Below are 13,036 nucleotides of genomic sequence, written 5' to 3'. Positions count from 1 at the left end.
AAATGGAAGAAGTTCAACATGACGGTCAATCACCCTCGGTCTGGGTCTCCATGCAAGATCTCACCTCGTGGGGCAGCAATGATCATGAGGAAGGTGAGGGATCAGCCCAGAACTACACGGCAGGACCTGGTCAATGATCTGAAGAGAGCTGGGACCACAGTCTCAAAGAAAACCATTAGTAACACACTACGCCGTCATGGATTAAAATCCTGCAGCGCACGCAAGGTCCCCCTGCTCAAGCCAGTGCATGTCCAGGCCCGTCTGAAGTTTGCCAATGACCATCTGCATGATCCAGAGGAGGAATGGGAGAAGGTCATGTGGTCTGATGAGACAAAAATATAGCATTTTGGTCTAAACTCCACTCGCCGTGTTTGGAGGAAGTAGAAGGATGAGTACAACCCCAAGAACACCATCCCAACTGTGAAGCATGGAGGTGGAAACATCATTCTTTGGGGATGATTTTCTGCAAAGTGGACAGGATGACTGCACCGTATTGAGGGGAGGATGGATGGGGCCATGTATCGCGAGATCTTGGCCAACAACCTCCTTCCCTCAGTAAGAGCATTGAAGATAGGTCGTGGCTGGGTCTTCCAGCATGACAACGACCCAAAACACACAGCCAGGGCAACTAAGGAGTGGCTCCGTAAGAAGCATCTCAAGGTCCTGGAGTGACCTAGCCAGTCTCCAGACCTGAACCCAATAGAAAATCTTTGGAGGGAGCTGAAAGTCCGTATTGCCCAGCGACAGCCCCGAAACCTGAAAGATCTGGAGAAGGTCTGTATGGAGGAGTGGGCCAAAATCCCTGCTGCAGTGTGTGCAAACCTGGTCAAGAACTACAGGAAACGTATGATCTCTGTAATTGCAAACAAAGGTTTCTGTACCAAATATTAAGTTCTGCTTTTCTGATGTATCAAACACTTATATCATGCAATAAAATGCTAATTAATTACTTAAAAATCATACAATGTGATTATCTGGACTTTTGTTTTAGATTCCGTCTCTCACATTTGAAGTGTACCTATGATAAAAATGACAGACCTCTGCATGCTTTGTAAGTAGGAAAACCTGCAAAATCGTCAGTGTATCAAATCCTTGTTCTCCCCACTGTATGTAAACATATGTTTTTTTAAATCCATTTAAGAATAGGGCTGTAACGTAACAATGTGGAAAAAAGAGAAGGTCTGAATACTTAACAAATGCACTGTAGATTTACTATGAAAATTATAACATTTTCACATTTCTAAGTGTATTAAAAGCAGTGATAATTATTGTGTGGCTAGATAGTGTGTGCGCAGTATGTACATCTATGTGTGTGTGTGTGTGTGTATGTGGTGGGGAGGCAGTAGATACTATTCTCAATGCTTATGATCAGGTCGGTTAGGATTAGGGGTAAGACTTGGGTCAGGCTTGTCTCTGTACTGATGCTCTATATCAAAGCCAGTGAGACTAGGGCCCAGATTCAATCAGATCCAGCATTAACCGGCGACAGCAGACCCTCGCATAGCTGATGTTTTAGAGGTGTAACTAAGTTGGAGCTGTCAAAACGTGATCAGCTGCTCTTGATCAATGTCACGCAGCCGCACCCATCAGAATGTAGGCCATATAGAAATTATGACGCTCAAATTGAAAATCACTAAACTAAATGATGGTTTCTATCATCCTAATGGAGGTGTAGATTACATCTCACATTCCAGTGTTCCAACTTGTAAACAAGGCTACATGGTATTTCTCTTAATGCAACTCTGTGCAACCAATGGCAATGTCGCTTTAGGTAGAATGCCAGGAGGCGCTTGTGGATTTGACAGCTCTCGTGCAGTTCTTCTACCTCTGACACCTCCAAAACGACCGCTATGCAGATGTCGTCAAAAGCGGATCTGATTGAATAGAGCCCTAGAGGATACGACGGGAACATACAGGTAGAATATGGCTACAGTGATATAGGACTAGTTAGGATGTGACATTTTTATGGTTAGTTAGGGTGTGATAGTTTGGTGTTGTGGGGTATTCTTCGTTAGGCAGTGGAGCGGTTCCTGTTTTCTGTGAAGGATAAGGTCACTTTCTGCTAGAAAAGTTGAACATTCTTTTTCAAATGATTTCGTTTCCATAGTGACAGACGGTCGAACTCGGCGATGGGCATTCCGAACAGACGCTCAAAGTCCTCAGGAGACAGGTGTCTCTGAGGAGAAAGACGCACACGCTTAGTAACACATAGGCAAACACACAGATACACACATATAGTTGAAGTCGGAAGTTTACATACACCTTAGCCAAATTCATTTTTAAACTCAGTTTTTCACAATTACTGATATTTAATCCTAGTAAAAAGTCCCTGTCTTAGGTCAGATAGGATCACCACTTTATTTTAAGAATGTGAAATGTCAGAATAATAGTAGAGAGTGATTTATTTCAGCTTTTATTTCTTTCATCACATTCCCAGTGAGTCAGAAGTTTACATACACTCAATTAGTATTCGGTAGCATTGCCTTAAATTGTTTAACATTGTGGGTAGCTTTCTACAAGCTTCCAAAGTACGTTCATCTCTAGGAGACAGAACATGTCTCCTTCCTGAGCAGTATGACGGCTGCATGGTCCCATGGTTTATACTTGCGTACTATTGTTTGTACAGATGAACGTGGTACCTTGAAATACATCCACAGGTACACCTCCAATTGACTCAAATGATGTCAATTAGCCTATCAGAAGCTTCTAAAGCCATGAATTTTCCAAGCTGTTTAAAGAAACAATCAACTTAGTGTATGTAAACTTCTGACCCACTGGAATTGTGATACAGTGAATTGCAAACAATTGTTGGAAAGGTTACTTGTGTCATGCACAAAGTAGATGTCCTAACCCACTTGCCAAAATTATAGTTTGTTAACAAGAAATGTGTGGAGTGGTTGAAAACGAGTTTTAATTACTCCAACCTAAGTGTATGTAAACTTCTGACTTCGACTGTACATTTGAGTAATAACACACATATGTACACGCACACACACCTCCAGTCTGGTACGGTCCACGCCTGGCGGCAGATTGCAGCGCCCTCTATGTGTGACTATGAGCATTTCATATGGGTAGATCTGAGGAGAACACACAGTTCTGGCTGGGTCTTTATATATATTTTTGCCTGTGTGCATGAATGGGTGGTGCGTATTCACCAGTGCTCACCTTCTGTTCCAGCATACTTGGCAGTGACTTTCCTCTGTCCATCCTTTCCCGCGGTGCCTCTCCTTTCTAGACACACACACACACACACACACACACACACACACCGTTTGTGTAATCCAAATGCCTTGGAGGTAGATAGATATGACTTGAGCAGAGGGAAGAGTCGGTATGAAAATAAGGCCGGGATTCAGCCTGACCACGCTTGTAGACAACACAGCTTTTAAAAAGGCAATGTTATCGCTTTCGTGGAGATCGCATGTCAAGGCTACAGATGTGGGCTCAATTAGATATTAAAGCAGATCTGGTGCTGATCAGAATAAATCCTGGCATAACAACACCCTTACCTGTTCAGCTGCACAACACAACAGGGAGAGACAAGAGAAAAGAAGATAATTACATACTTATATTCAACATATAAAAGGCTGTAGATATACACTTTAATATACACTCAGTGGCCAGTTTATTAGGTACACCACCCTGTTCATGAAAATAGTTTGCTCCTACAGACAGTGAGTTACATGGCTGTAGCTTGCTATATAAAGCAGGCATACAGGCATTGGGGCAAATAATGACACAGTACACAACTCCTCATTCCTTGTCACAGATGGGCTCCTGCAGCTGACGACCACACCAGGTTTTACTCCTATAAGCTAAAAACAAGAAGAAGCGTCTCCAGTGGGCACGCGATCACCTTCACTGGACAATTAAGGAGTGGAAAAACATTCTGATGGCAGAGTCAGGATTTGGCGTAAGCAACATGAGTCCATGGCCCCATCCTGCCTGGTGTCAACAGAACAGGCTGGTGGCGGTGGTGTAATGGTGTGGGGAATGTTTTCCTGACACACGTTAGGTCCCTTAATACCAACTGAGCATCATTTGAACGCCACACCTTGTAGAATCCATTACCCACAGAATTTAGGCTGTTCTGGAGGCAACTGGCCACTGTGTGTATATACAGAACCAGTCAAAAGTTGACACACCAACTCATTCTAGGGTTTTTCTTTATTTTGACTATTTTCTACATTGTAGAACAATAGTGAAGACAAACTGAAATAACACATATGGAATCATGTAGTAAACCAAAAAAAAGTGTTAAAGCAAAATATATTTTATATTTGAGATTCTTCAAAGTAGCCACTCTTTGCCTTGATGACAGCTTTGCACACGTTTGGCATTCTCTCAACCAGCTTCATGAGGTAGTCACCTGGAATACATTTAAATTAACAGGTGTGCCTTGTTCAAAGTTAATTTGTGGAATTTCTTTCCTTCTTAATGTGTTTGAGCCAATCAGCTGTGTTGTGACAAGGTAGGGGTGGTATACAGAAGATAGACCGATTTGGTAAAAGACCAAGTCCATATTATGGCAAGAACAGCTCAAATAAGCAAAGAGAAACAACAGTCCATCATTACTTTAAGACATCCCAGTGGGTCAAAAGTTCAGTCAATATGGAACATTTCAAGAACTTTGAAAGTCTCTTCAGGTGCAGTCGCAAAAACCAAAAAGCGCTATGATGAAACTGGCTCTCATGAGGACCGCCACAAGAAAGGAAGACCCAAAGTTACCTCTGCTACAGAGGATACGTTCATTAGAGTTAACTCCAAATAAATGCTTCACAGAGTTCAAGTAACAGACAGATCTCAACATCAACTGTTCAGAGGTGACTGCGTGAATCAGGCCTTCATGGTCGAATTGCTGCAAATAAATCACAACATAAGGACACCAATAAAAAGAAGACTCTTGCTTGGGCAAAGAAACACGAGCAATGGACATTAGACCGGTGGAAATCTGTCCTTTAGTCTGATGAGTCCAAATTCAGAGATTTTTGGTTCCAACCGCCATGTCTTTGTGAGACACAGAGTAGGTGAACAGATGATCTCAGCATGTGTTGTTGCTACCGTGAAGAAAGGAGGAGGAGGTGTGATGGTGTGGGGGTGCTTTGCTGGTGACACTGTCGTGATTTATTTAGAAATCAAGGCACACTTAACCAGCATGGCTACTATAGCATTCAGCAGCGATACGCCATTCCATCTAGTTCGCGTTTATTTTGCGTCTACCATTTGTTTTTCAACAGGACAATGACCCAAAACACATCTCCAGGCTGTGTAAGGGCTATTTGACCAAGAAGGAGAGTGATGCATCATATGACCTGGCCTCCACAATCACCTGTTCTCAACCCAATTGAGATGGTTTGGACTGCAGAGTGAAGGAAAAGCAGCCAACAAGCGCTCAACATATGTGGGAAGTCCTTCAAGACTGTTGGAAAAGCATTCCTCATGAAGCTGGTTGAGAGAATGCCAAGAGTGTGCAAAGCTGTCATCAAGGCAAAGGGTGGCTACTTTGAAGAATCTCAAATATAAAATATATTTTGATTTGTTTAACACTTTTTGGTTACTACATGATTCCTTATGTGTTAATTCATAGTTTTAATGTCTTCACTATCATTCTACAATGTAGAACATTTTAAAAATAAAGAAAACACTTGAATGAGTAGGTGTGTCCAAACTTTTGACTGGTACTGTATATATGCAGTGCATTCAGAAAATATTCAGAACCCTTGACTTTTTCCACATTTTGTTGCGTTACAGCCTTATTCTAAAATTGATTAAAAATGTGGGTTAACTGCCTTGTTCAGGGGCAGAACAACAGATGTTTACCTTGTCAGCTCGGGGATTTGATCTTGCAACCTTTCGGTTACTAGTCCAACGCTCTAACCACTAGGCTACCTGCCGCCCCTTTATTCAGTACTTTGTTGAAGCACCTCAGCGATTACAGCCTCGAGTCTTCTTGGGTATGACGCTACAAGTTTGGCACACCTGTATTTGGGGAGTTTCTCCCATTCTTCTCTGCAGGTCCTCTCAAGCTCTATCAGGTTGGATAGGGCGAGCCGCTGCACAGCTATTTTCAGGTCTCTCCAGAGATTTTCAATCGGGTTCAAGTCCAGCCTCTGGCTGGGCCACTCAAGGACATTCAGACACTGGTCCCGAAGCCACTCCTGCATTGTCTTGGCTGTGTGCTTAGGGTCATGGTCTTGTTGGAAGGTGAACCATTGCCCCATTCTGAGGTCCTGAGCACTGTGGAGCAGGTTTTCATCAAGGATATCTCTGTACTTTGCTCTGTTCATCTTTTCCTTGATCCTGACTAGTCTCCCAGTCCCGCCGCTGAAAAACGCCACCACCCCGCTTAACCGTAGAGATGGTGCCAGGTTTCCTAAAGCAGTGACACTTTGCATTCAGGCCATAGAGTTCAATCTTGGTTTCATCAGACCAGATAATCTTGTTTCTTTTGGGTGACTTTTGGCAAACTCCAAGCAGGCTATGTGTGCATTTGACTGAGAAGTGGCTTCTGTCTGGCCACTCTACCATAAAGGCCTGATTTTTGGAGTACTGCAGAGATGGTTGTCCTTCTGGAAGGTTCTCCCATCTCCACAGAGGAACTCTGGAGCTCTGTCATTGACCATTAAGAGTTCTTCGTTATCTTCCTGACCAAGGCCCTTCTCCCCCGATTGCTCAGTTTGGCCGAGCGGCCAGCTCTAGGAAAAGTCTTGGTGGTTCCAAACATCTTCCATTTAAGAATGATGGAGGCCCCTGTGTTCTTAGGGAGCTTCAATGCTGCATAAATGTTTTGGTACCCTTCCCTAGATCTATGCCTCAACACAGTCCTGTCTTGGATTTCTACGGACAATTCCTTCGACCTCATGGCTTGGGGTTTGGTCTGACATGCACTTTCAACTGTGGGACCTTATATAAACAGGTGTGTGACTTTCCAAATCATGTCCAATCAATTGAATTTACCACAGGTGGACTCCAATCAAGTTGTAGAAACATCAAGGATGACCAATAGAAACAGGATGCACCTGAGCTCAATTTACAGTCTCATAGCAAAGGGTTTGAATACTTACATACATAAGATAAGGTTTTATATTTTTTTATAAATTAGCAACATTTTCTAAAAACTTGTTTTCACTTTGTCATTATGGGGTATTGTGTATAGATTGGATTAGGAAAATATTTTATTTAATACATTTTAGAATAAGGCTGTAACATAACAAAATGTGGAAAAAGTCAAGGGGTCTGAATACATTCCGAATGCACTGTGTGTGCATTTTGTTGTTTCAGCCTGAATTCAAAATGGATTAAATTGATTTTTTTTTACCCATCTACACACAATACTCCATAATGACAAATTTTGTGAATCAATCAATAATTATCATTTATAAAATTCTTCATGCGCTGTCAAGTTGGTTGTTGATCATTGCTAGACAGCCATTTTCAAGTCTTACCATAGGTGCTCTTCTTTGCGAGGCATTGGAAAACCTCTCTGGTCTTTGTGGTTGAATTTTTGTTATGAATTCACTGTTTGACTGAGGGTCCTTACAAATAATTATATGTGTGGGGTACAGAGATGAGGTAGACATTATGGGGTATTGTATGTGACCAGTGACACAAAATCGTAATTTGGTGAAACTGATTGTGTAGGTCCTACTTCACTACTACAACTGTTTTTATAATACATGATAAATGTAGCCTACCTGTTTTGCCCTGATTTCCCTCTGTAGTGAACTCTGCAGACTGCATCTGCACAGAGGTAACACATATAAATCCTCACGCACACACTTACTGCAACACATGCAAACACACTGTACACTCACCCTGGTCAGACCTGAGCTGGAGGGCACCTTCAAGGAGAAACCTGAAGACATCAGAGCAACCAATCAGAATCAGGTTCTAGCACACACACACACACACACACACACACACACACACACACACACACACAGACACACACAATGGACTGTAACTTACTTGTGTGCATGTTTGTTCTGTCTGGCAGTGACTGCGTCTTCCTGCGGCCAATGTCAAGTAGAGCCTTCTCCTGCTCCTCCTTCTCCTCCTTCAGGATCAGCCTGCCCAGGTTAGACTTGATCTGGCACACACGCCACACACACAAACACACCCATGCACACCATCAATCGATAAATATTGATTAGTGAAGACGGTAAAACTTCCTATGATAATATACTGTATATACTGAATAAGCACTTATGTAATACATTACGAATAAGGAATCCATGTCAAGAGTTACCTTGTGGAGCTCCTGCTCCTGTAGTGTCTTGGCGTCACTAGTCAGGACTTCAAACTCATCCTTCCCCTCTTCCTCTTCCTCCTTCCTCTTCCTCCACTCGATCTCTGTGGCAACAACAGGAGAGGTCAGACCACACACTACTTCTACCTATCCAATCACGTGTGTGTGTGTGTGTGTGTGTGTGTGTGTGTGTTTGGTTTTTCTATTCTTGTAGGGACCGGAAGTCCTCACAAGGATGGTAACTCAAGGAAATTTGTGGGGACATTTTGCTGGACCCCACAAGGAAAAAGGCTATTTGAGGCTTAAGGCTACTTACTACAAGCTTCACTCCGTTCATGTGCGTGGAGTGGGAATTTTGGAACAGCAGACATCTTTTGGTAGCATGATATTCTCACCAGTCCCACTCCCATTCATAAGGGGGCGATAGCAAAGTTTTTTATTTCTGTTATTTCATTTTGTGAAGTGTTGCCGCCTTCCCTTGCTAGTAGTAGCTAGCTGACAGCCTGGCTATAACCTGATGAAGACAGCTTGTCTGTCGAAACCTTGGTTATTAAATTATTGCATCTGAGCTCCTAGAGTGTGTGGCTCTCTTTTAATTATTCAAGTGTTCTACTCCGCTAGCCAGCACCTCGCCTAAATATGTGTGCGTTTCTTTTGCCTCTAGATTAGCCTGGCTAAAAACACAGCAAGCTAGCTGGGACACTCTTTTCATGCCACTTCGATAAAAAGGGATTTTCGTAGCAGGTTAGAAGAGCATTTTTGCTAACCCTAACCCTTTTCCTAACCTCAGTCTCCTAACCTGCTACGTTAATTATCCTAACCGGATACGTTAATTCTACTAACCTGCTCCGTAAGTTCTCCTAACCTGCTACGAAAAAGTAACTTTGGTTTCAAAGTGGCGTGAAATGAGTGTTTAACCATGGCACTGTATAATGTATCATGTGAAATAAATCTGATTTATAATTAAAAAAATATGCCCTGGCAAATATACTTATACAGTGCCTTCGGGAAGTATTCAGACCCCTTGACTTTTTCCACATTTTGTTACATTACAGCCTTATTCTAAAATGTATTACAGTTTTTTCCCCTCATCAATCTACACATAATACCCCATAATGACAAAGCAAAAACTGTTTTTTAGAAATGTTTGCAAATTTATGCCGGTGTAACCTAAAACATTATCCCAGTTTGATATGCTGCTTGTGTATTCATTCTGATATCAGAAAAAAATTGAAAATCATGTTTTGGTCACAGAGAAAAAAAGCACATGGCTAGCTAGCTGGCTACAACAGGTTCTACCATTTCACACTAGCCTGGAATCACTGGTTATTACTTGTATACAAAATACCTTTTGGGGTGAGATTACTACTACACTGATGAATAGCCTATGAATACTATTCTGATGAATAGACTATGAATACTATTCTGATGAATAGCCTATAGATCAGATCAAGGAACCAAGCGACAACACTGCCACAACGGCTGCGAAAGGAATGATAAGGCGTCTCTCAATTTTCAGGTAGTACAAAAGTACGTTGCATGCCGGAGCGTAATACAAGGCTCCGTCCCTTTTGTGACGAAAAACGACATTGCAACACTCCATACCGCCCAGGTTTACAATTATGGCTAGAATTAGGGTTAGGAGTTAAGACAATTTATGGACATTTACAATGTATTTGTATTTTTTATGGGTCCCCATTAGCTGCTGCCAAGGCATCTGCTTCTCTTCTTGGGGTCCGGGCAAAATTAAAATCAGTTTAATTTTAAAATCATTACAATACATTCATAACAGATTTCACAACACACTAAGTGTGTTCCCTCAGGCCTCTACTCCACTACCACATATCTACAACACAAAATCCATGTGTACGTGTGTGTATAGTGCGTATGTTATCGTGTATGTGTATGCATATGTTTGTGTTGCTTCTCAGTCCCCGCTGTTCCATAAGGTGCATTTTTATAAATAAATAAAAATCTGATTCTACTGTTACCGGATGTGGAATAGAGTTCCATGTAGTCGTGGCTCTATGTAATACTGTGCACCTCCCATAGTCTGTTCTGGACTTGGGGACCGTGAAGAGACCTCTGGTGGCATGTCTTGTGGGGTATGCATGGGTGTCTGAGCTGTGTGCTAGTCGTTTAAACAGACAGCTCGGCGCGTTCAACATGTCAAAACCTCTCACAAATACAGGTAGTGATGAAGTCAATCTCTCCTCCAATTTGAGCCAGGAGAGATTGACATGCATATTATTAATGTTAGCTCTCTATGTATATCCAAGGGCCAGCCATGCTGTCCTGTTCGGAGCCAATTGCAATTTTCCTAAGTCACTCTTTGTGGCACCTGACCACACGACTGAACAGTAGTCCAGGTGCGATAAAACTAGAGCCTGTAGAACCTGCCTTGTAGATAGTGTTGTGAAGAAGGTAGAGCAGCGCTTTATTATGGACGGACTTCTCTCTATCTTAGCTAATGTTGTATCAATATGTTTTGACCATGACAGTTTAGGAACAATGTATGATGGTTGTTACAAGAAATAAGCTTATACGGACATGACTTTTTAACATACAGTAAATTGCTTTCACGTCTCTGACAATCACTCACAGCTAAATAGGAAAAACAATGTGCAGAAAGAGGTCATCTAAATGACCCGGAAGCCTGCTTCTTCCTAAGGATGAAAATATCATAGGCCTGCTACAAACTGTAAAGTTCATGGCATATATTATTAGCCATGCAGGCCAATTTGTTTAAATATATATTTTTATTTATTCCATCTTTATTTAACCAGGTAAGGTAGTTGAGAACAAGTTCTCATTTACAACTGCGACCTGGCCAAGATAAAGCACAGCAGTTCAACACATACAACAACACAGTTACACATGGAATAAACAAACATACAGTCAATAATACAGTAGAAAGAAGAAAAGTCTATATACAGTGAGTGCAAATGAGGTAAGGCAATAAATAGGCCATGGTGGCGAAGTAATTACAATATAGCAATTAAAACCTGTTTGGGATAGGGGGCAGCATTTTCACTTTTGGATGAAATGCGTGCCCAGAGTAAACTGCCTCCTACTCGGTCCCAGATGCTAATATATGCATATTATTAGTAGTATTGGATAGAAAACACTCTGAAGTTTCTAAAAAAGTTTGAATGATGTCTGTGAGTATAACAGAACTCATATGGCAGGCAAAAACCTGAGAAAACTCCAACCAGGAAGTGGGAAATCTGAGGTTTGTAGTTTTTCAAAGCTTGGCCTACCGAATACACAGTGTCTGTCGTGTGAAGTTGCACTTCCTAAGGCTTCCACGAGATGTCAACCGCCTTTAGAAACTTGTTTCAGGCTTCTGCTATAAAGGAGGGGGGAATGGGAGCTGAATGAGTCAGGTGTCTGGCCGAGTGTCTCAGGCTCGTGACGCGCGGTCCCGACAGAGTTAGCTCTCGTTCCAGAGCTTTTCTACAGACAATGGAATTCTCCTGTTGGAACATTATTGAATTGGAACATTATTGAAGTTTTATGTTAAAAACATCCTAAAGATTGATTCCATACATCGTTTGACATGTTTCTACGACATGTAACAGAACTTTTCGAGTTTTTGTCTGGACGTAGTGCTCGCGCCTCATGAAGATGGATTACTGGGCTGAACACGCTAACAACAAGTGGCTATTTGAACATAAATGATGGACTTTATGGAACTTTATGGAACAAATCAGTCATTTATTGTCGAACTGGGATTCATGGAAGTGCTTTCTGATGAAGATCATCAAAGGTAAGTGAATATTTCTAACTTCTGTTGACTCCAACATGGTGGATATTTCTTTTGCTGGATTGGGCTCTGAGCGCCGTACTCAGATTATGCTTTTTCCGTAAAGTAAAAAAAAAATCTGACACAGCGGTTGCATTAAGGGGAGGTTTATCTTTAATTCTGTGAATAACACTTGTATCTTTTATCAATGTTTAATTATGAGTATTTCTGGGATTTGATGTGGCTATCTGCAAAATCACCAGATGTTTTGGAATCAAAACATTGCTGCACGTAACGCGCCAATGTTGCCTGGGATTTTTGGATATAAATATGCACATTATCGAACAAAACATATATGTATTGTGTAACATGAAGTCCTATGAGTGTGATCTGATGAAGATCATCAAAGGTTAGTGATTCATTTTATCTATATTTCTTCTTTTTGTGACTTTTTGTGGCTGGAAAAATGGCTGTGTGTTTTTGTGACTTGGCTCTGACCTAACATAATCATATGTTGTGCTTTCGCTGTAAAGCCTTTTTGAAATCGGACACGATGGGTAGATTAACAAGAGGTTTATCTTTCATTTGCTGTATTGGACTTGTTAATGTGTGAACGTTACATATTTCTAAAAAATATTTTTGAATTTCGAGAGCTGACTTTTCAGCGGAATGTTGTCGAGGGGTTCCACTAGCGGAACGGTTAAACACTGGACTGGTAGATGTGCAGAAGATGAATGTGCAAGTAGTGATGCAAAGAGGCAAGATAAATAAATACATACAGTATGGGGATGAGGTAGTTGGATGGCCTGTTTACAGATGGGCTATGTTCAGGTGTAGTGATCTGTGAGCTGCTCTGACAGCTGGTGCTTAAATCTAGTGAGGGAGATGTGAGTCTCCAGTGATTTTTGCAGTTGTGCCCATACTCTCATCACTGGGGTCAGACAAAATCAGCAGGAAAACGTTCTAATCACCACCTTCAAAGCATTAAATGCAAAACACAACTTTTATCAACAGGTTTTGCAGCAGTACTTGGTTTGAATTAA

The 13,036-nt window shown here is 41.6% G+C and overlaps 1 protein-coding gene across 8 annotated transcripts in view; it reads right to left on the bottom strand.

Annotated features, from left to right (window-relative positions):
• Window positions 1–1,073: 1,073 nt before the first annotated feature.
• LOC110537106 (dematin) overlaps window positions 1,074–13,036 on the bottom strand; it is a 23,009-nt gene continuing 11,046 nt past the window's right edge. For 6 of the 8 annotated variants that reach the window (XM_036937100.1, XM_021622886.2, XM_036937099.1 and 3 more), the window contains 8 exons: window positions 8,249–8,352; window positions 7,969–8,089; window positions 7,815–7,855; window positions 7,695–7,740; window positions 3,510–3,517; window positions 3,166–3,231; window positions 2,997–3,077; window positions 1,074–2,176 (listed from right to left, as the gene is read on the bottom strand). In XM_036937100.1, the coding sequence (XP_036792995.1) occupies window positions 2,063–2,176; window positions 2,997–3,077; window positions 3,166–3,231; window positions 3,510–3,517; window positions 7,695–7,740; window positions 7,815–7,855; window positions 7,969–8,089; window positions 8,249–8,352 (581 nt within the window). In that variant the 3' untranslated portion in view covers window positions 1,074–2,062. The remainder of the gene's footprint in view (window positions 2,177–2,996; window positions 3,078–3,165; window positions 3,232–3,509; window positions 3,518–7,694; window positions 7,741–7,814; window positions 7,856–7,968; window positions 8,090–8,248; window positions 8,353–13,036) is intronic. The other 2 variants (XM_021622885.2, XR_002475569.2) reach the window with 2 other exon arrangements.

The sequence above is a fragment of the Oncorhynchus mykiss genome, chromosome 12 (genome assembly GCF_013265735.2).
Source record: "Oncorhynchus mykiss isolate Arlee chromosome 12, USDA_OmykA_1.1, whole genome shotgun sequence".
In the NCBI taxonomy this organism is placed as follows: Eukaryota; Metazoa; Chordata; class Actinopteri; order Salmoniformes; family Salmonidae; genus Oncorhynchus; species Oncorhynchus mykiss.
This window is presented reverse-complemented; position numbering and strand designations above follow the sequence as displayed.